Source organism: Mesocricetus auratus, unplaced genomic scaffold (assembly GCF_017639785.1).
Source record: "Mesocricetus auratus isolate SY011 unplaced genomic scaffold, BCM_Maur_2.0 Super-Scaffold_100010, whole genome shotgun sequence".
NCBI lineage: Eukaryota > Metazoa > Chordata > Mammalia > Rodentia > Cricetidae > Mesocricetus > Mesocricetus auratus.
This window is the reverse complement of record NW_024429194.1, coordinates 26,840,874-26,863,857: the sequence shown is the minus strand read 5'-3', so window position 1 is coordinate 26,863,857 and position 22,984 is coordinate 26,840,874. Positions and strand designations below refer to the sequence as shown.

Genomic DNA, 22,984 nt, shown 5'->3' with positions numbered 1-22,984 from the left:
GTGGGACTCACATACCTCAGTTGGGTGTGTGTCTAGTACCTAGTCTGGTAAGACAGGTAGGTTAGAAGGAAGAAAGAGGAGGCCTTAGGGCTGAGCAGGAGAAGCCAGCCAGCATAGTCAACAGTGAGGGAGGGAGGGAGGAGTTAGTTTAGTTGGGCATAAAAAGATGAAAGCAACCTTTGAGACATATGGAAGGTTAAGTGGTGGAAAACATAGAATGTGGTAGAAGAAAGAAGCCAGCGTGGACTGAATATCAAGAAGCTGAGAATGAATCAAATTAAGTTCATGGACTGAACCACACTAAAAAATATTTACTGTGTTGAAATTAGTATTGACAGCTAAAGTTGAAATATGTTAGTCATGTGTCTTTTTGACACCAAAACAGCTGGTTTTCTCCTGTTGGAATCCTAGGGCACGCGGTACCTTGTAAATGTCAGAACGATGGATAAGCAGTGTGTGATTCCCCTTTTGCTTTCTCACTGCAGGAAATACCAGAAATGGCCCAACACCCTACGGGTTCCGACTCACGCCAGAAGAAGAAATGAGGAGACAGCGCCTTCACAGATTTGATGGTCAATGACGTGGCACCACGCCTGGGAAGACATGGTCCAGCTGTGTGACTGTAGCCCGATCACTTTACTCCCCAAGCCCCTAGCTGGTTTTAAACAAAAGCAGAACACCCCTCTCTCGTTGCAGAGCACTCGTGTCTGCCATGAACTGTCGCTCCATGGCCCCTGCGTGTCCAGGTTCACATGCCCAGCTGACACATCTGGAAACCAGGCTTGCCCCACGAAGTGCACAGCTTTCACTGAATGTCCTGTCTGGCCCTGTTAACCCTGTGCTCTCTTCTAAACCAAAGGTCACCTCTTCTGTTGGGACCAATTTCCACACTCCCCTCCTTCTCACTGACTCTGGGGCCCATCCACAGTGGGGTTGGAGACTGTGTTTTTCCACTCTCTCTCTCTCTCTGTCCCTGGTCCTCTGGGAGCTCAGCTTGGCAAGAGGTGTGGGGCCACCCCTGGCCCTCCTGGCATATTCCCATGATGACGTGGCTGCCTTCCCAAGATACTCCATCCTCCTTCATGCAGGCCCCTCGGGGTGCCATGTCTGCCTGCTGTTCACAACGACCACTTTGCTCTGCATGTAGAATATCTGACTGAAGGGGAAGAGGAAAGATCTAAGGTAGAGAAGTCACTTGTTAGAGATCACGTGGCACCAGCAGTCTGGGTTCACAGTCACCCGTCCAGGAGCGGGAGACTTGCTTATCGACTCCAAGAAGCAGCGCATACAGAGCAAAGCAGAGATGCACAGTAGATTTCTCACTGGGAATCCCATTTGCAGGAAGTATTTTTTCTTCATAAAAGTGCCTTTTCATTGGCCACTGTGGCTGCTGTATGTCATAAACAAGTGTCCAAAAAAAAAAAAAGAATGCCCCAGGGAACTGCAGTGTTTAATGCATAGGTTGTCCAAGTCACAAGCGTTTCTGTTCTGAGAATAAAAGGACAAAGCCAGAATATGACTACTGAGTCACTGTCATGGAGCATTTAGTTCAGTGGCAGTTAGGAGCAGCCAGTGGTGCTCCTAGTTTAAGTCACCATTCATGTGTAGTTTCTGGTTAAAAAAAGGTGTAGACAGGCTTTCTTATGCACAATGCAAATGTCTACAAAGTATACTAACTGTTGATACAGATTTGCTTTGGAGGGGAGTGCATGGAGCCTGATTTCCTTTGCTTATAGTTTCATACTCTGTCTTTAAAAGTGTGTATTGCTTTCAGAAGGCTGATTTTATATAATAAACCAAGAAACATGTAACCAGTAAAATAGACCTTTAAGAACATTCACAGGCCTGGCATAGTGGCACACACCTTTAATCCCAGCACTCTGGAGTCAGGGGCAGGAAGTTATGTGAGTTCAAAGCCAGTCTGGTTTACATATGAAGTTCTACCAAACAGAACACACACACACACACACACACACACACACACACACACACACACACACACACACACACACACACGTTAAGACTCTGTTTTGGGAGTTCGAGGCCGGGATGGACCGACAGCCTCCAAAACAATACAGAGAAACCCTGTCTCGTAAAAAACAAAAAAAAAAAAGACTGTGCCTTGAAGAAAGAGGAAAGGGTGGGGAGAGGGGACAGTGAAGGAAGGAAGGAAGGAAGGAAGGAAGGAAGGAAGGAAGGAAGGAAGGAAGGAAGGAAGGAAGGAAGGAAGGAAGGAAGGAAAGAAGGAAAGAAGGAAAGAAGGAAAGAAGGAAGGAAGGAAAAAAGGAAGGAAATTCACAGTATATAAATAAGAATACAAACACATGCTCGGCTTTAAAACGAGCTGGTGCCCAGGGTTGACATTTTGAAGCTATTACCGTCTCGGTTTTCTGTTGTATGCATTTGACACATCTGGTGCATGCCAACTGTGCAGCTCCATGTCTAGTTGTTAATAGGAATCCACCTGGAATGTCTTTGACACTTGCATATAAATGGGTGAAGCAAATCCGTGAAGTCTGAGAGCATTTAGGCAGGCTATCCAGACAGTGGGGCCTGAGCACCTCGGTTTAATTTGTAATTGGTGTAAAGTCACAGCTAGTTGGTGTTAAGAATTATACCCATGAGCCTGGTACCTTTAAACACATTTATGTTAGAATGGTCAGGGCTGAAGAGATAGCTCAGTGGATAAGAGCACTGACTGCTCTTCCAGAGGACCTGGGTTCAATTCCTACACCCACATGGCAGCTCACAACTGTCTGTATGTAACTCCAGTTCCAGGAGAATCTGACACCTTCACAATAATGCACATTAAATAAATTTAAATAGGTTATTTTTAAAAATAATTAAATTAGAATGATCAAGCTCTATTATTCCTGTCTCTCAAATGATGCATTTGCCTTCACCACAGTGAGAAATAACCAACTCCCTACATAATGTCTTTTGATAGCACCTGGAGATTCTCCCCTAACACTCCTGTCTCACTCTGCTTAGTCATGTTTGTGTGTGGTATGGTTCTGGATGAGCCGAGGACAAGGCCTATTATAGATCATCCCACGCCTTCCTCCTCTTCTCCCTCTCTCTCCACTTATAGGCTAACTGAATGTTATTTTTCCGCCACTAAAGTTCATTTTCAATTGTATTGGAACTCCACCAGCTTGTATATGAAAATATTTTACTTTTTATGTAGCTTGAGTTCAATAATAGCACCTGTTTATTTTACTCTTTGGACACAAAGACACTGGAATCCCAATTTTTAGATGGTATAGTTATAATATACATTTTTTCTTAATTTATGCAGTGGAATGTCACCAAATGTTTATTACAGATGTGGGAAAAGTCATTTTAGTTATAGGTGAAAAACAATTATCTTTCAGAATAAAGATGTTTTGGAAATATAGTTGTTATGTATGGGTTTATACATAACCAGCAGTTATTGTTTTCTTGTCTGGAATTTTTTTATTGTGTGTTTGTTGTTACACTTTTTGTTTGTTTTTGCCCCATCCACAATAAGGAATGCTCAGAGTTACATTGACAACCTGGAAGTGGACTAAGAAAGACTAGCAGAAGATAATTGCCTGTAATAGGGAGGTAATTAGCACCAAAAGCTGATTTTTTTAATTTGGCTCCTTTATTAATAATCTTCTTATTGTCCTGTACCCAGTTGGTGTGTTCAGTGAGCTTAACAGACCTCTAAATTCAGAATCTTTTCCTACTTCTCAAGAGGAAGGACGAGTTGAAATTGCTTCCTCTTGATGGCTTTAGGTATGTGTTGCCTATGATTTGCAAAGTTGCCCATAATCATGCCTGACAATAAGACTGGAGCCAAACAGCAAAGTAACTGGATTTGATGGCATTTGACCAGGGGAGCTGGTGACAGAAATGACCGGAGGTGACCCTGCCACAGAGAGTGAACCTCCCTTGGGAGTTTGAGTTCAGGAAAGAAATGTATTCTATTACTCATAAGTATATCGTTTCTTCTATCCATTCCCTTGGATCACTGCAGCAATTTTTTTTAACCTAATTCCTACTCCCTGCTCCCCCAACTTTTTTTTTCTCCTCCCACATTTTAGAATCATAGGTTCTCAGCTCTGAAGGACCTTGAAGCCTCTGGCTTCATCGCTTTGCTCAATACTTAAAATACCTCTTCACTCAACTCTACATACTGTTGCCAGTTGGGCTTCCAAAAGCCATCTTAGCAATACCACTCATCATCTCAAATATCTTTTATTGTTTGTCTGTTGACAAACGGTAAAGGTCAGAGCTATTAACCTCAACAACTGGACTCCCAGCCTCTTTGGACCTCAGCCCATTCCTTCTTAACAGCCGGCTCACTGGCCTTACCATCCAAGCTGCGAATGCTTATGATACTGGAACCTTTTCAGGGTTGTATAAGGAATGGCATCTCCTCTCAGTCCTTTAGGTCTTCCTCATCCTGTCCCCAAGTTGAGACCTTTCCTAGAGACCACGGCTCACATCACAGATCTGCTGTTTTGGTTTGGTCTGCATCTCTTGGTGTCCACGTGTCACTTAGCAATGCTGACTGTGCCATGAGAGTACTCTTCCTTCCCAGGATAGGAACTGGGAGAACATAATCACATTTCTCTTGCCTCTCCTCGCCATGCCTTCAGCATTATTTTGAAATGTTGGAACCAATAAATACAAGGATTGACGTGGAAAGAGGTTCATTATGATAGGTGGTAAACCAAAGCATGGGGGTGGGGGTGCAGGTGCCCAGAGAAACCAGAAGAGGGCATTGGGTCCCCTGAAACTGAGCTGACCAACAAGGGTGCTGTGAACCAAATTCCAGTTCTCTAAGTTAGCAACCACTATCTTTAACTACTGAGCCATTTCTCCAGGCCCCAATACCATCACATTATTTTTTGACACTAGTTCTTTCACTGAACCAGGCCCTGGTGGGCTAGATTGTCTAGCCAGAGAGTGCAGAGATCCACCTGACTCCACCCCCTCTCTGTACTAGGTCGAGATGAAAAGGGCCACTCCCACTTCAAGCTTGATTGCACAAGGTGTTGGAATCCAAACTCAGATCTTCATTTTTGTGCTGCAGGTAGTTTACCAACTGAGCCATGTCCTCTGTCGTTATGCATTCCAAAGCAAACTGGCTTTTCTGAGATGAGAGTCACACTTGATCACCCATCTTAAATATCCCCTATTTTTAACAAATAGTTATGCCAAGAATACCCATATCCAGCAGTGCACACTCTTATGGTTCGGATATGAAGTGTCCCTTGTGTTCACCCTGTCCCCCTTCAGGCAGACATGATGAAATCTTACCATGCTGCTGAGAAGTGATGGAGCCTAGCTGGAGTAAGCCAGTGCAGATGCTTGCTTGGGGCTGTATGCTGATCTGGGCCACTCTTGGTCTCACTCAGTCCATTTCCTAGCCACCGTGAGGTAAGCAACCTCTGATGCATGCTCCCACAGCTTGCAACTCCTCTACATACTTCAGTGAATCCAGCAAAGCTTGAACTGATGTTGAGACAAATAAACTCTAGTTCTAAATTGTTCCTCTCAAGCATTTGATACAGCGATGAAAATCTCACTAGCACAGGAAGGCTACAAGTCACAGTATCTTACAATTATATCTCTACAGTTGGTCTTCACACCTTCAGCCCTTCAAATAACCTTGGGAGTAGGCAGTCTCATCTTGCTTAACATGACAACTAAGGCCTGTAGAGAGCTGAGACTCATACTGCCCATCCGTGATGGATTCGACCCTTTTGCCTGATGCCTGATTTTATTTCTTTTCTCCACCCAACAATGAATAGAGAATTATGCTTCATGGAGGCTCGGAGTCTCACTCTTCCCGGCCTTGGCTTTCTTTCCGCCAATGCCCTTATTTTCCCTACTCATCCAGTTTCAAGGTTAGCTCAGTCAGTAAGTGCTAAAAGAAGCCAGACATGCTTGTAATCCCAGGACATAAAAACAGGTGAGTACTTGGAGTTCTCTGGCCAACTACCTAGTGTACTTGGGGAATTTCAGGTCAATGAAGATGCTATTCCCAAAAAATAAGATGATAGCACCTGATGAGCAACCATTTAGGGCCTCTAGGCTACATGCACACAACACACACACACACACAGACAGCTTCATACATACATGCATCTGCATAAAATAACATCTACATATAAAAGGAAACCCACTTTGGCTTAAAAGAAAGTACATTATAAAAACAGTGGTTGTGGAAGCCATCACACATTTTTATATATGATGAACCTTATCATAAATGACAATACAGCAAATATTTGTGTGTCAGTAGTAGATCAGGCATCTTGCAAAAGGTGCATGATCAATTTTTTTTTACGTTAAAACCATAGGTTAGAGGAAGGGATGCAGTTTCTCAGACATCTTTCACATTTTCCCAATGAATCATTAAATATTTAAGCACCATAAAATTCAAGCATTTCACATGGATGTGTCAGCTAGACACCCTGGTTTAAAATGCATTATGCAGAATTTCTTGGGGATAATAGTGACAATTGTAGAATGATGATTTTTTAATGTCAATTGTTTGTTCCCTGCAGACCTTACTCATAATGTCCCGGCAGGAAATTATGATACTTTTTGTGGTACAATAACTCTGAGAATTGAAATAAAGAACCATTCCCAAATACGTTAAGAACTGGCTAGGTATGAATATTTCTAATCAGTAATTTATATGCCCTGTGAGAATCGACATGTAATTTTGTTGTGGGGAGGAGGAAGACAAGAAATAGTTTTCATATTAAATACCTTATTTTAAAGAGAAGATGTGACCATAACTGGTGTGTAGTGATTGCTATTTATGCTCTAGGTAGGTAAGAATCCAACTCTAATTTTCAACATGAGTGTAATGTCCTCCCTTATAAATGAGGGGGAAATTTAGCTGAAGTCTCCCATGGCAACACATCTGAGAAGGGACACATTTGGATTGAAATCTAGGTCCAACCCATTCAGAAGTCCTCCTTTTCCCCCCATTCTTGTAGCCATAGCAAGTAAAAGAGACAACTGTTAAACTATTCCAGTGGCCTGGTAGACCCCTGATCACAGAGAAGAATGGTCTGCTTTGTGGTTACCTGCACGAAGTGCAAGAGAAACTCTCTGATGAAGTTCAAGTCTCACAGGCCATTCTGCTGACTTCCTAAGCACTCAAAACGTACGTGGGCTTTGTAGAGGCGACTTGGGGCCAAGAATGGTGAGGAAATACAGACTGTAGCACGAGTCATCTAATTTCAGCGAAGGTTCTTCTTCCTGCCAAATCTTGGAGCAAATCTCCTTTCTCCTTCGGTTCATAGAGAAGTAATTAATTGTGAAGAGGGGTCAGTGCTGGTTGACTGGCGTTAATGGTGATAATTGTACTAAGAGCTTGTGGATGTGTGGGTATGGTTAACGGTCTGATATTCCAAAGTAAGAAAGACTTATTATGCTGGGCACCCTTTTACCAGTGAGATCTTATATGCAGAGCTGAACATCAAAGGCTTAATAAGGCAGAGGAAATGGTCACTGGATGATGGAATAGACACGTTCATGTGCTAACACCGGATATCCAAAGACTGGCAAAACATGGCCCCTGCCCCACAAGGGCTTCAGTTTTTAACCAGTGAATGAAAGAAGTGTGCTGAGAGATTAAAGAATGGAGATGGAGAGCAGACGCACCCCCCCCAAGTCTCTTTGGGAAGTTCATATGCCTACCACTAATCTATTGTGCTAGGATAAACTTGTGTCTACCAAACCAATGGACCCAAGAGAGGACATTGATGGTAGAAAGAGGAGCCAAAGACACAAAGGTATGTGAGCATTTACAGAGCTGTATGCAGCTTATGCTGACAAGAGACACAGACATAAGCCTCCACTTTACAATGGACCTTTCACCCTGTGTGAAGTCATTTGGATTTCACAGGCAGTGTGGTCATTGTGGGTTTTAAGCCAAAAGATAACAAAACCTAATTTGGATGGAACTTAGAGGATGACTGGGCTTCCAAATGAGAAAGTTCCTGTGAGAGCCTAGGTGGAAAGCTATGTGAGATGCAGGAAGCATGGAGGAGGGATAGCAGCTCCCACAAAAGTGGGGGTGTGAGTTTCAGCCTGGGGAACACACCACATGCTGGACACCTGCCTGATGGATGGGTTCCACTTACCAAGATTGAGGACCCAGAAGGAAGCACCCAGTCCAGGCTGTAGTACAAGGCCTCCAAGTAATTCCCGTTAGGGACCTAGGCACATTCCAGCCAGTCAAGGGTGGAGGTTTTGAAAAGGAGGCTTAGATAAAACCATCAAAGTAATGAGTTAGGATCACTACAAAACTTTGTTTTGTCCCCACTGAGCAAGGCTGTTCCAAAAACATTGATATATAGCCAGGTGGAAAGAGAAACAATAACTTGAAAATAACATGTTCTTCTGCCCCAAGAATGTTTTTCCTATTGTTTTGCCCTTCTGAACCATTTCAAAATACATTTCTGATCCATGTCATATTCAGAGGGAGGCCATGGGATCTACACTTTTAACTGTTTCGTGCCTGCTATCTCAGGGAGCTAAACTGCCCTCCTGATTCAGCCAGTCCTAATTTATTTATGAAGTGTGTTAATATCCTAACCACAAAGTTAAAGGGTTTGATGTTTTGTAGCAAGCAATGGCAACCTGTACTCATCTGTTCCCCTCACCGTTTCCTGGGACATGTTCTCAGACCAAGTTTGTCATGAGCTTTCAGGAGGTCTGGTTTGGGGTGATAGATGAGGATTCTGGAAATATAATCATAATGCAAGTAAAGATGAAGTGAGCTTCAATTTCAGACACTCAAAATATTCAACATGGTTAGCGTGAACTCAAAACCAAATGGATCAATAGGAAATATTCTGCTACATTAAGAAAATATTTCATGTTAAAATAGAGACATTCAGTCCTGGTTACATAGTGAGTTCCAGACTAGGCTGAAGCAATACCTTCAAAACAAAAAATTGTGTTTCTTAAAAAAATCTAACTCCTAGCACTTTGGAGGCTCCAGGCAATTGCCAATTTTGAAGCCAGTATTGGGTTATATTCTGGGCCAAGTTAAACTACAGGCTAAGACACTAGCTTAAAAACTAAAAAATAAAATAGATATTTTTGACCAGAAAGTTCTCTTAAACTGCCATCCCACAGGCAGCCTACAGCAAAATAATAATAATAATAAAATGAAAATAAAAATAAATTTAAAACAAATGCTAAATGCATTCTGTATAAAGGAGTTCATCGCTGACCAAAGGATGACAAAGCAAACGTGTCTTAGAAATGTTTTTGAATTTACTTTTGTTTTTAAGTATACATGCCTGTGGATGGGTATTTATATGTGTACAGGCATGCGTGCCCATGGAGGCCAGAAGAGGACCTGGAGTTAATGGTGACTATGAGCCACCTGACTGGGTGCTAGGAACCTAGGAACAGAATTCAGATCTTCTGCAGGAACAGTGAGTGCTCTTAACTACCCAGCCATTGCTCCAGTCCCAGAAACAAAATTTTAATTGAGTTTTTCTTTCAATTATCCTTGAGTGCACTGAAAGGTAAGCTCTGGCATGAGTGTCGCTCTCAGGGGAACATCCTTTCTTTCTATTATAATGACAGTTTTACTTTAGCTGAGGAAGGTGAGTTTCAAAAAAAAAAAAAGAGTCTTTTCTAGCAAAGCTTTCAATTGGTGATTTGTAGGGAGCCCTGGCTGAGTAGCCAGCAGACCTTTTGGTATGCAGAAAAATCACTGCAAATTGACATGGATCCTAACCGTGTTCACGAGCTGCTAAGGTCCAGTGTCAAACAGCTGTCCTGCCATGATGCTAATGCAATATAAAGAATGTTTGAAAATTGGCAAGACGGATGCTCACATTAAAAAAAAAATCACATGGACACAAAATTCAGATTGGGCATCATCTTTGTTTCTGTTCTAGAGAGCCCCCTGCCTTCCTGGTGAGGTGACCCTGATGTAAATGAATCTTCTTACCTAAGTTTAATTAAGTCAGCCCTTAATTTTCTCCCAAGTGCATAATGATAGCCCTGTCGTTTCAGGAGTCAGTTGCCATTATGCACGTGGAGGCTGTGCTTTGCAGGCTCTCCTGCGGAGGAGAGCAAGAGGCTTTGTACCAGCCTTTGGATTGCCCAGTAAGCCCCATGTGGCTTCTGTCCCATTAGCAGGAGGACACGCTGGCCCCCAACTGGGGAAAAGTGGTCTGTTTGCAGGTTCCCTGGGACAGGGAGTCAATTTTTGTGAATCAGTACCTTAATATTCATTAATAGCTTTTAGGCCCCTAATCCCTTATTGAATATATTTTTCCTATAATTGCTACTTTTCAAAAGGGTTGCCAAAGTAGGCATTTCCATTCTCTGTAAAATGCAGGAGAGAACGAAATGTTTTATATTCATCGGTGAAGTGTTTATGTTAATGTCGAGACCCTGGAATACAGGACTGCAGGCCTTCCTGGCAAAATGACCCTGCCAATACTGGCAGTGAGGAGAGGCTGTTTTCCTTTTCTTCCTCCTTTTCAAAAACCTCTTTGGGCCATGGTCCCACAATTATTTATAGCGCGTAGTTTAAAAAAATAGATTATAGAGGAAATCATTTTGAAACATTGGAACTCTCTCCTTCATAGCTTCATTTGTCGGCCTATTTATATTGTTCCTGTAAAAATCTAACCAGAAGTCCAATGGGTTCAGTTGTTTGAGACGCTGTCAACCAATGAATGGAGTTTTCAGGCATTTATAATCTTGCTTTTCGGGGAATTAACACATGTTTAAATAAAGCCTGTTCTTCCATCATCTCAATAAAGGGAGAATGTGTGGGTTTCATCTAGATTGGCAGGAGCCAAAGAAATGCACGTGTGCAGCCTTTGCTTGATCTGTCTCTAGGAAAAGGACTCCCGCGGTAACCACGCTGAGGCAAGGCATGGCGGGACTGAGAGACGGGAGAGTGCACCACCGAATGTTGGGGAATCTTTTCCTCTTTGAGATGTATTGATGCCTGTGGGCATGTTTTGGATGCTCTAGCCATACTTCATGCAGACCTGGCACCTGCTGATTTTCTGGCGCTGGGCCTGCACGTCTTTCAAGGTGTCGGGTGATGGGCCAGAGGAAAACTGCAGATCTGGGTTCACCGTGGTCAGCCAGAAGCTGTATTCATTTGCAAAAAAGTGACAGGTTCCCTGCCGGCCTTGGCATTCAAGGAACGGTGCAGCCCTGAAGTCCTCTAGGCAGCTGCCAGGCGACATGAGCGCCTGCCCTCCTCCTTGGTCCCCAGCTCCAGTGTGCTACCCAGACAAAAATGAAGAATTAAGGCTCAGCCACTCCAGACCACCCAGACAATCAGTGACCTACCCAGGCCTAGGCTTGCTTTAACAGTTCTTCCTTAAGTCACTCCATAAAGAACAACTTAAGTGTGCTGAGGAGCAAGTAGGAGCTGTTTGGGGTGTCTCTGCAAAATGAAACCAGTGTCATCTATGACTGAAGTAAATCTCTCTTCTACGAAACTAACCAAGGAATAATTGATAAGAAAGAAAATATAAAGGACTCAGGCATTATGCTGGCCAACCCGGTCACCTGGCAGAATACACTCAGGCAGTGCTCTGGTCAGCCCAGGGTTCCATGGAGCCTGCACTCAGGTGCAAAGGACCCCTTTACAGAAAAGACCCCCTCCAACTCATACTCTCTTTCTGCTCTCTCCACTCTCTCTTTTTGCTCTCTTTCCCGCTCTTCTTTTCCCAGTTTCTTTTCCGCTTTTGCCCTGGGGCAGACAGAACTTTTCCTTCCTGTCTTCCTCTTCTCTTTTGTCCTCTCTCTGTCTCTGTGTCGCTTTCCTCTCTTCTCTTTCCTCCCCCTTCCATCCTTCTCATAAAACTTCTCACTTAGGCTCTGTTTGCCTGGCATGTTTGTCACCCTCGCCTGCCATGAAATCCACCAAGGTCCCTCACGCAAGGTCCCCCAAGCAAGGTTCCTCAAGCTTTATCATAACAACAATAATGATGGCCCCATGTCTCAGCAGGCTGTAGTCTGCACTGGCCTGGCTGACCTTGGGTCCTCTGGTGGCTACAGAGTACACAGAACCACTATCTAGACAGGAATAAGGCTCAAGGGTAGGATTCTCACCATCAGAAATGAGTACCCAATCCAGAGGCTCCTCCATGCCCGTGGACACGGTGGGATGGATTGGTCCTGACTGTGGACAGCCACTGCCTGGGCTGGGGCCTCGCACACAGCACAGCGGCTGATGTAAGGGCGGATCTCTTCCTCCAAGAGTGGCATCATGGGAAGGGGAGCCCCGGTGGACAGCCAGTAGGACCTGTCATTTCTCTGGGCGTAGTGACACACTTGGTGGATGTTGCAGTAGGCAAAGGGCAGTGTGCTGAACACCGGAAGACAAGACCCTGCCAAACCTTGGAAAGAAGAAAATGCACAGTATATGAGCATCCAGTTGTGTGCAGGCAGTGAGTCCCACATGTGGCATTTATAGACACCAGCTACAACCTATGGAGAACCATGCCAGAACCTATTGCCACTTTGGCCATCTCCCTGATCTGTGGACCAGCCTCCATCCACTCATCCCTGTCTTTGGAGATCACCAACCCACCAAGGGCTAGAGATGAGCACAGACACATCTATCTTCTCAATACAAATGAGCAAACAAGGTAACAGATGAGCCAGAGAAGCTCTGTGGGTGAGAAGTGTGGATTTCCCAAAACTCCCAGAAGAATGACTAGAACTTTATTCTAAGCTGGGATACCCAATATGAAAAGTTGGGTCTTGGAGATAGTGGTAAACATTCAAAGGAGAAGATGCTGAGATGGAGAGGGCCAGAGGTACAGAGTGCTGGACTCAGAGCTCAGTGGAGGCTTGTGGGAGCCAGGGAGAATGCATCTGCATGACTTCATCTCTGGGTTTCTAGAAATAATTCAGACCGTAGGATATGGGCTTTGGCAGTCTTGTTAAGGGGCTTGGATTTTGCCCAGGGGTGCTTCGGCTCCACCAGGGCAAGAGAAGGACCCAGTATTAGAAAGAAGAGAAAGCAGGTTCAAAAAGATAAGCATTCCCCCATCTTTCCCTTGTCCTTGAAGAACCTAGGCATCCAAGGAAGGAAATGATGTGGCAGTACCAAGAGGAAAATAAAGATGGCCATCTGAACAGTTGCCACCCATAGGCCTGCCACGGGTGAAGGCGGTAAGACTCACTTGTCAACTGTCCCTACTGTTACACACTTCCTGCATCCATCATCCCTGCCACTGTCACCATATGCCTTGACATTGGGTCCTGCTGCCTATAAATCTGCTGTTGGAAGATGGGAAGGAGCATGGAGGGCTGATGCTCAAAGTCCTGTGATTCCCCAAATGAAACAGAACAGGCCTGAGAGTTGGCACTGGCCAATGAGATAGCATGTACCCAGCAAGTTCTGCTTTCAACCAATCCATACATAAACACGGGATCTCAGTATGCCCAATTAAATAATTTACATTTAGTACCAAAGGGTTGTACTCCATAACAAGGTTACATTTATCCTATTGCAGGAGAATACTGAAAAATTAAAAAAAAAAAACAATCAAGGCCTTTGTCTGTGGTGACCTGTAACTGTGGTGACCTGTGCCTGTGGTGGGTCCACATCTTTAATTCAGCACTTAGGAAGCAGAGACAGGTGGGTACTGGTGAGTTTGAGGCCAGCCTGATCTACACAGTTCCAGGTCAACCAGGGATACATAGTGAAACCATGTGTCCAAAAAAGAAAAATATGAGTAATAAGTAGGCAGATAATAACCAATCACCAGAATGAGACTTCGCACTATCTAACAGGATCATGGGAATTAGCATGAGAGGTTTGTTTTGTTACAAATATTGATGCCATGGGAGTCAGTGGCTAAGACACTGATGAATCTGTGAGGTGAACCCCAGGGTTTGCTCTCTGAGCCATCGTGTGCATGGCCCTGTATAGCACGTGGCACCACCTGACTGCGTATCCATACCAAGGTCTTGATCGTGTGCCTTCTCCTGTCCTTCCATGTATAACAGGCTGTATCCGGTCCAAAGCCGGGGCATACCCACAGGGCAAGCGGGTTCTTGATCTGTCTGACTGTGGAGAACAAGGAGGAAGCCACTGAGGTATCCAGGGCCAAACCCCTTGGGCCCAGGATCACCAGTTGGACCAGGAGGGCCTGCAGAGAGAGAAAAAAACAAAGCCTACAATTTAGGGCATTCCATTTAGTAAGCATTTTTAGTATCTCTGTTTCAGTGTCGTGCTCAGCATCAGGGAACAGAGGGAAGTAGAACACAGTTGCCTCTCGGGACTGCACCCCTAGCCTGTCCATAGGACACAAGAACACAACACCTCTGTGTGGAGGAGGAGTTGTCTTAGAAACCCCTCCCCAATGGTTACTAAGGATAAAAGCATGTCCTGAGTGACTGGGATATATTGTATAAAACAGAAAACAGGAACATCCCTCTCAAGACTTGCAGAGCTGGTATCCAAGGCAAATCTATTTCTACCTGCACTTTAGAAGCAAGAGTCAAGACTGTGACCTCAGAGAACAGGGAAGAAACGGAAACTCTACCTGGAGCTCCAGGGCAGCCAGCCTCTCCAGTGTCACCTGTGTGTCCTGGAGGCCCAGGAGATCCAGGGATGCCATCCTGGCCCCGCCTGCCATCCAGCCCAGGCTTTCCTTTGCACCCTGTGGGAAAGTTCATGATAATGGTAGTGAAAACGACAGCATGTACATCCCATGAACTGACTCTGGGCTACCTTCCCACATTGATGACATTGAACCTACCCATGGGTTGGCCCAAGTCCAGAGAATTCACATTTCTGGCAAGTTCCCACATGGTGCTGATGCTGCTGGTAGTGGGGACCAAATTTTGCTAACTACTACTCTAGACTTTGATGTTTACAACGCATATCTGACAATTAACTTGATGGCGTATTTTGAAAACTCCATGTTTCTGCCTATTTGATGTTTCTCCCTCTCCTTTTTAAAATTTTTGTTCTTCTTTCTGCCTACCATTTTTTCTATAAACTAATTTTATTTAAAGTCTTACACCCACGCCTGTGTGTGTGTGCCTGCATGCACATACATGCATGCATGTGTGTGTGCATGTTAGTGTTCTTGAGTACGTACATGCATATTCAGGTTTCCACAGAAGAATGCATGGATCCCTCAGAGATGGAGTTAAATGTGTAGGTGAGTTGCCCAATGTGGATTCTGGGATCATAACCCTGATCCTCATAACTGAGCATTGAGCACTCTTTACTGTTCAACACTGACATTTTTTTATTTTATTTAAATTAGAAACATGCTTGTTTCACATGTCAATCCCAGATCCCTCTCCCACCCCTCCTCCCTTGGCCCTCCATCAATCCACCCCCCCCCCAGCCTACCACCCAATCACCACACCATTTCCCAGGGGGGATCTCCAGAGTCTGTCATTTCATCCAGGGCAGGACCTAGGTCCTCCTGTGTCCAGGCTGAGAGATCATCCCTCCATGTGGAATGGGCTCCCAAAGTTCATTCGTATACCATGGTAAACACTGATCTACTACCCAAGGCCCCAGAGATTTGCTGAGGCTTCCTCACTGACACTACATTCAGGGGGTCTGGATCAGTCCCATACTGGCCTCTAAGCCATCACTCTGGGGTCCAAGAGCTCCCCCTTGTTAGGTCAGCTGTCTTTGTGGGTTTCACCAGCACGGTCTTGATCCCTTTGCTCATCACTCCTCCCTCTCTGTCCTGGATCCCAGGAGTTCAGTTCAGTATTTAGCTGTGGGTATCTGCCTCTGCTTCGGTCAGTCACTGGATGAAGGTTCTAGGCATCGAGCACTCTTAACCATTGAATCATCTCTCCAGTTCCCTCCTGCCAACCCTTAACACAAGAAATGGCACTCAAGGAGTTTATATTAAGGAAACAATGCCTACAGTAACTATAGCAAACAGATTTACTGCTCATTCTGTCACTTCATGATGTCAGACCATCAATGACAGTTAACCTGTAGGTGTCCTAATCAGCCTCTTTGACATGAGGAACCTGAGAGTAATTATAGTCAAGTTTTAGAGTGTCCCTTCCTAACCATCACACTTCCTCTCTGGTATAATCAGAGATGCTTAATTATAAAATAGTCATCACCCAGACAGACATGCTTTAGGAGTTGCTTATCAGAGTGAAAAGGTGAGACCACCTTAAATGCACTTAAAGTGACCCAGTACAGTAGCAGCACTCATAACTCTTAGAAAAATGAATCTCGAAGCCCTCTTCACACTTGACAAGCTAGGAAGTCTAGGCTGGGCCCAGCAATGTGTGTTTTAAAAAGATCTCCAGGAAGGAGGGGTGAAGGAGGGGATTCAGAAGGTCTATAAGGCTTGAAATTCCAGACGTTAGATGCCCCTCACCCCTCTCTCTATCTCCAGATAAGTACAGTTACCACTGCTAGCCTTCAAGACATCGGATTCTATTGTCAGTACCTTCTCTTTTCCTTTTCTGTTGCTTCAAGGGCAGGACCTTGTTGGATTCATTTATTTCATGCAGAATGTTGGCACCAAAACAATCGATAAATAATTCATGAAAGTGGTGGTTAAATGAATTATGGCACAATCAAATAATGCAATATTCTGCAGCCGCCACAGACAATATTGTTGGAAAATATGTAATGACACAGAACTAATGGCATGTTAAGAACAGCAGTTTGCAAAACAGTGTGGTAAGATGGACTCTTTAAAAACATGTGCCGAAACACGAGTGGACAGATATACAGCCAGCTGTGCTTTTAAAAACTGTGTTCACTTTCTTTGTTTTTCTTTTTGTTTAAATTCCTATAATGTTTTATGTGGGGGGGTGTTAAGGTATATCTGTATTTGTGTTCACCTACACTTGTGTGTATGTGTGTATGTGTGTGTGTGTGTGTGTGTGTGTGTGTGTGTGTAAGTGTATGTAGAAACCAGAGGTTGGAGTCAGGTGTCTTCCTCAATCACCCTCTATGTTGTTTTTAGTCTCACAGAACCTGATGCTCACAGACTTATCTAGCCTGGCCATGTAGTAAGCCCCGGAGTTCCTACTGTGTCTACCTACCAAGCCCTGGGACTATAGGCATACTGACTGCGCCAACTCTTTGACTTTGAGTCTTGGGGCCTGGAATTCAGTCCTAATGCTAATACACAAAGTACTTCACCAAGCCAATGGGATTGCAGCTCATACTTTTCATCACAGCACTCCAGGGGCAGAGACAAATGGATCCCTGAGTTCAAGGCCACCCTGGTCTACAAAGAGAGTTCCAGGGCAGCCAGAGCTACACAGAGAAGCTTTGTTTCAAAAAAAAAGGAAGGAAGGAAGGAAGGAAAGAAGGAAGGAAGGAAGGAAGGAAGGAAGGAAGGAAGGAAGGAGAGAGGGAGGGAAGAAGAGGAGGGAGGAAGGAAAGAAGAAAACCAAATCATCTCCCCAACCCCACAATGAAGTTTGGGATCTTTGTTTGTTTCTTAGCTTCTCTTTAGGCTCAAGCTACTACCACTTACTTCTCCCTCACAAACAGGTCTCAGTGCCAAGTGTCTACCAGGGGCCATGTGTCAACATCTGGAAGCATTTCTGGCCATCACAAAATAGGGGTCCAGTATTCTTCATGTCTAGTAACACCCCATAGTGAGTGGCCCTTTGCAGAACAGATTGCCTGGCTCCACAGTCAACAGCACTAGGGTTAGAAAGGCAGCCTTACACTACAGCTTGTACTCAGGGCATCATGTATTACTTCAAGTGTTTAGCAGACATCTCCCATAACCCAGAACCCTGTGGAGACCCACCAATGAGCAATGAGAATCCTGCTCGCAGGCTGCTGTCATCTGTAGGGTGGTAGGAAAACAAGTGACACAGATTCCATTCTCCTTCCACATCCTTTGGCACTGCACTTGAAATAACAGCCAGGCAGTGGAGGAAGTAAGAGAGGGGCCTCCCTTCTGATGTTCTGCACACAGATGCTGAACTCAAAGGCATTACAACTGGTCTGTGCTATCCAGACGCCCAGCACTCCCTAGCTCAGCATCAATTACCCAGTGTGGGCAGGATGTACAAGAAGATAGTAAGCTACGTGGAGAACACTTTTTGCCAGTACAGTTTGGTCTGTGTGCTAACCAGGGTCCTCCCACCCTGACAGTGACTGACCAGTGCTCATCAGGTCCATTCCAGGAACAATGCACCCGTTGCCAAAATTGAGAACCACTTGCCCTCTTCCCATTCTCCATCTTCTAAGTGGTTCCTGTCCTCCTGTCTTCTCACAAGCTGTTTCTGCTCCACTGGTTTCCAATTCAACCATTTTTGTCTGGTGTTGGTTGTTTCTTTTATTGTTTTCTTAATTTTTGTTTTTATTACTGTTCAAAGTCAAGCCACCTACTCTGATGTGCTATGGGATTTCCAAACACACCCTCCAAGAGCTGGGCAAATCTAAAGGTTTAAATAGGAGTTCAACAGAAGAGAAAGGATGTTTGAATCTAGAATACGATTCCCTTTGTGCTCACACACACACACACACACACACACACACACACACACATACAAAATGTAAAAGATGAATGTTTTCACAGATTCACCACCATGATTTAGATTCCTCTTGAAAAACAGTATCACGAAAAACATAGATGTTTATTTCAACAGTGAACTCAGAGATGCTCATACCTGGTCCAGGGGGGCCTTTCTGTCCAGGGAGCCCCACAGTTCCTTCTGGTCCCCTGGGGCCTGGCACTCCAGGAAGTCCTGGAATCCGAGGACAGGAATCCACATCCACAGGGGGCCCGGGTTCACCTGCAATTGGAGTCACTGCTGCATAAATGGGTTCACATTCTTATGAACCAGCTCCCTCTACATTCTCCGGCAAGGGATGGACTCCCGACACACTGCTAAAATCTTAACAAGAATCTTCAACAGTCTAGTAGTGGAAACTTGCTTTGCCCCTTGCAGGGACACACGCAAACCTTCTAGAAAGGCTTTGTGGATTAAGTGACTGACTGCTGAAATGAGAGATAGACAGCCAGTGGAGGCAGAAATGGACATTACTCACTCCTGGTCGACGTAACAATACTTTGATGTCCTGCAAGAAATTTCCAACCTTTGTGCCATTTTATTTACTAGTGAGCTAGGCATAGGCATCACTGCAAGAGAAACTAGGGGTCCCTAAAGCTGGGCTTACTGTGTTCCTAATTATACTGGAACCAGGTGGATTTGCTTAGCGTCAGCCTCCCCTGTGTGATAATTCAAGATGGCCAGTGGATCTCATGCTCTGGTTTTTCAATCTTGAATGAATGTTGGAATGATCTACAGGGGCCTAAAAGCTAGGCTGTTACCTGTCTCCTCCCTCCACCCACCACACCATCCCCCCGAAATACTATGGTACTTGGTAGTCTTAACTGTGCCCTCAACTTAGGGCTTGATAAATTCAGCTACAAGAGATTTTCAAACGTTTTGCTGATAGGACACCTGGGAATTTCTGAGGTGAACCCCAAGGCTGGGTATGATTTTTACTTCTTCAGGTGACTCCAGTGTCAGGCAGTGCTGAGAAGAGCCAATGAAGAGGTGAGTTCAGACCCGCACATTAGAGTCATCAGCCAACTGGTTAGAAAGCAATTTCTGAACTGGGAGGTCTGAAGTGGAATCTGAGGTGTGAATGTCTAATGTTCCCAAGTGAGGTGCATAGTGCTGACTCGGCATTCCAACCTTGAGGCCCACTGCACTGAGAGGCTGACACTCCTAAAATACTGCTTGTATTCTCATCAAGGCAGGCTGCTTCCCAAAGCACTGGGAATTTGCCCAGCTCTTGGAGGGTGTGTTTGGAAATCCCATAGCACATCAGAGTAGGTGGCTTGACTTTGAACAGTAATAAAAACAAAAATTAAGAAAACAATAAAAGAAACAACCAACACCAGACAAAAATGGTTGAATTGGAAACCAGTGGAGCAGAAACAGCTTGTGAGAAGACAGGAGGACAGGAACCACTTAGAAGATGGAGAATGGGAAGAGGGCAAGTGGTTCTCAAGCCAGTCACTCTGAAACATCCCACGGGGGCTAAGAATACCCCTGAGCAGTACCAAGAACAACAAAGAGATGTTAAAGGTCTTCTTGTGTACCAGGGCCTGTAGGAAGTGCTTTATCACTCCACTCCCCGACAATCATGCCATGTGCTGTAATTTTGGAATATCACAGGTAAGAAAACCCAAGGGATACGAAATGTATTTGTAGTTACACAGCCCAAACACTGTGGAGCCCAGATAACAATCCAGAAGGCTCTGGTTCCAAATGTACATTCCTCACCAGCATGTTACCATGCCACACTGCCTCAAGCTTGCTCTTGTCTCTATATTTCTCTGCGTCTATGTCTTTGCCTCTTTATCTATCGCCTCTCTCTGTGTCTGTGTCTGTCTCTGTCTGTCTGTCTGTCTGTCTCTGTCTCTCTTGGTGTGTGTGTGTGTGTGTGTGTGTGTGTGTGTGTGTGTGTGTGTGTGTGTGATGTGGATGGGACCCATGGGTACTCATATTCTACCATTGAATTACATCCACAGCCAAAAGACTGTTCATATGTGTGTGATAAATTGTAAGAGATGTTTAAAAACACACCACTTGGTGAGTTAACGGTTTTCTCAAAGTTCAGGCAAATGTTCATAATGATTTTAAATATCAATAATGAAGGACCAAAGCTATAGAGAAACTCAGCCATGACCACAGAGTATCCACTCCCACAATAACTTCCCGTGCTTTTGCAGGATGGACCTGAAGTCTGCAAGCTGCTTGGAATTGAACCTTTCATAAGACATGGCATGAAATTATAAGCAATACAGACCCAGGGAACTTTTCACAATATGTCCAGCTTAGTGCAAAATTGGACTTTGCTGCAAGGCAACTGAGGGAAATACACAGGAATGTCTCTTGTTTTCCCAGATAAACTGGACCTTTCCAAGAAGAAGCCAAACTGGGGGAGCTCAGCAGATTTGTTGTCTGTTTTTAGTTCAGTTGTTGTTTTCGCTTTTTGAGGTAGAGTCTCACTATTTAGCCCATAGCAGTTTGGATCAAACAATCTTTCTGCTTCAATCCACCATGTGCTAGTAATAAGAGGTGTGACACCTCTTCCATTTTAGCTGGACTTTAGGTAAGGACTTGGTATTATCTTTAAATGAATTTCAACTTATCACACTGAGAGGGCAGAAATAAAAATCTATTCAACATCTCACTTAATTTTAAATTATGAATATGTAAAATAGTATGAGTTTTTGAAGTTTTCAAACTGTTTTTCTTTGCCAGAAAGAAAATAGATAAAATGTCTCTTCTAAAATCCCTAAAAGTAATTTATGCACCTGTTTTCAGGGTAATTTTTTGAGGGTAATAACAAATACCTGGAAAGAATAAATGTATTTATTTATTTATTTATTTATTTATTTATTTTTCCTCTTTTTGCTTTTCGGTTGGGGTGGGATTACAATTTTCTTTCAATTGTATGTGTGTGGTGTTTGATTTCATGTGTGTCTGTGAGTCATGTATATGCCTCCTGCCTGTGATTGCCAGAAAGAGCATCTTATCCCCTGGGATTACAGTTATAAACAATTGTGAGCTGTCGTGTGGTTGCTGGGAATCAAACCCTGGTTCTCTGGAAGAGCAGCCAGTGCTCTTAGCTACTGAACCCTCCCTGCAGCCCCCTTTGAGAAAAGGTCCCAGGCTAGCCTGTGAAGGCATAGCAAGTTCTCTTGCCTCAGCTACTCAATGCTGGGATTTCATACATGAATCACCACACATGCCTGCTTTCCACCTCCTGAGAACATTTTTCTATTCTCTTTGAAATTGTCAGATACAAAATCACACGTTGCTTTTGCATGACAGACTGTTGTGTGAACATTTTATTTTTAACATACAAATAAATTTGTTCTTGAAAACGGAATTGCCTCTTATTGGGAATAAGGGCCTGTCTTTTTGGAGATGTTGCATATGTTTACATTATAGGAATCCTAAAAGGAGCTACACTACTGTGGGTTGTGGCATCCAACAATGAGAGCACTTATACAGAACTGAAGTTCTGTAACTGAACTGAAATTCTGGGGGTTGCCTGCCTATTGCACCTTGACAGCTGGTAATGAGGGCCACCACCAGGACACTAACGTGAGGTTACTATAGCTGCAACAAAGAAGCCAAGACATTAAAACCTATGATGACTCCAGAAACCCCATGTACACAAAAATGCAGCAGTTTAACAAACAGAATGGAAAGGGTCAGAGTAGAAATGGCAAGGAAGCAGAGTCAGGGGAAATTATCCATCCCACCATAACTCTTACCTCTGCAGCCTGAAGAGATCCACCGTGGAAATGCAAAATGAGGTGATGGTTTTCACGTGGTGGAAAGAAAATTTAAATTTGTGAGTGAGGACAAAAGTGAAACCGATGGCTGAGAATATAAATAGTAATTTGAGGGAGCATCGGTGACAAGCAGAGTGACAACGCCGTATTTACATAAGGCATTTGCATCATTGTGATTGACAGAAGCAGTTATGATTTTTGTACTAATGGAGTTTTTATCTTTACAAGGACTTGAAATGAAACTCTCTTGAGAAACTGACAATTCTAGTTGATTTTCTATGGTGAATGTGTCCTGAATGAGTGTGTATAGGAATTACAGCACTTAAAGCCTTCTGAAAATTATGTATTCATTTGTCATGTTTCATAGGTTATATGCACAGAAAGGAAGCGAGAAGAATCCAAGTACCAACCCTCTGTTTCGCTGTACTATGACCCTTGATGAAGCAGCGTGCTATGCTTATTTCTTGGATCAGTGTCACAAACATTGCAAAACATTCTGAATTATCGCTGCATATCCTTTTGGGGTTTTTTAAAGAAATTACTTCCACTAACCTTACATGCATATGTCTGTATGTCCTTTCTCTTTCCAGTTCATTCTTATGGTTAAAAAATATTGGCTACAAAATAATTAGTTTAAATGCTTCCTATCCCATCAGAACCAATGTACTTTTCAGAAAATAGACACCTAT

The 22,984-nt window shown here is 44.0% G+C and overlaps 2 protein-coding genes across 3 annotated transcripts in view; one reads left to right on the top strand and one right to left on the bottom strand.

Moving 5' to 3' along the window:
- Rhbdd1 (rhomboid domain containing 1) overlaps positions 1-1,820 on the top strand; it is a 107,757-nt gene extending 105,937 nt beyond the window's left edge. Inside the window, exon 7 of the mRNA XM_040753227.1 lies at positions 486-1,820. Coding sequence (XP_040609161.1) covers positions 486-580 — 95 coding nt within the window. The 3' untranslated portion in view covers positions 581-1,820. The remainder of the gene's footprint in view (positions 1-485) is intronic.
- Positions 1,821-6,197: 4,377 nt separating this feature from the next.
- The window catches only part of Col4a4 (collagen type IV alpha 4 chain), a 112,481-nt gene continuing 95,694 nt past the window's right edge, over positions 6,198-22,984 (bottom strand). For both annotated transcript variants that reach the window (XM_040753220.1, XM_040753219.1), the window contains 6 exons: positions 22,275-22,283; positions 18,640-18,765; positions 14,547-14,663; positions 13,962-14,150; positions 12,100-12,386; positions 6,198-11,264 (listed from right to left, as the gene is read on the bottom strand). In XM_040753220.1, coding sequence (XP_040609154.1) covers positions 11,001-11,264; positions 12,100-12,386; positions 13,962-14,150; positions 14,547-14,663; positions 18,640-18,765; positions 22,275-22,283 — 992 coding nt within the window. In that variant the 3' untranslated portion in view covers positions 6,198-11,000. The remainder of the gene's footprint in view (positions 11,265-12,099; positions 12,387-13,961; positions 14,151-14,546; positions 14,664-18,639; positions 18,766-22,274; positions 22,284-22,984) is intronic.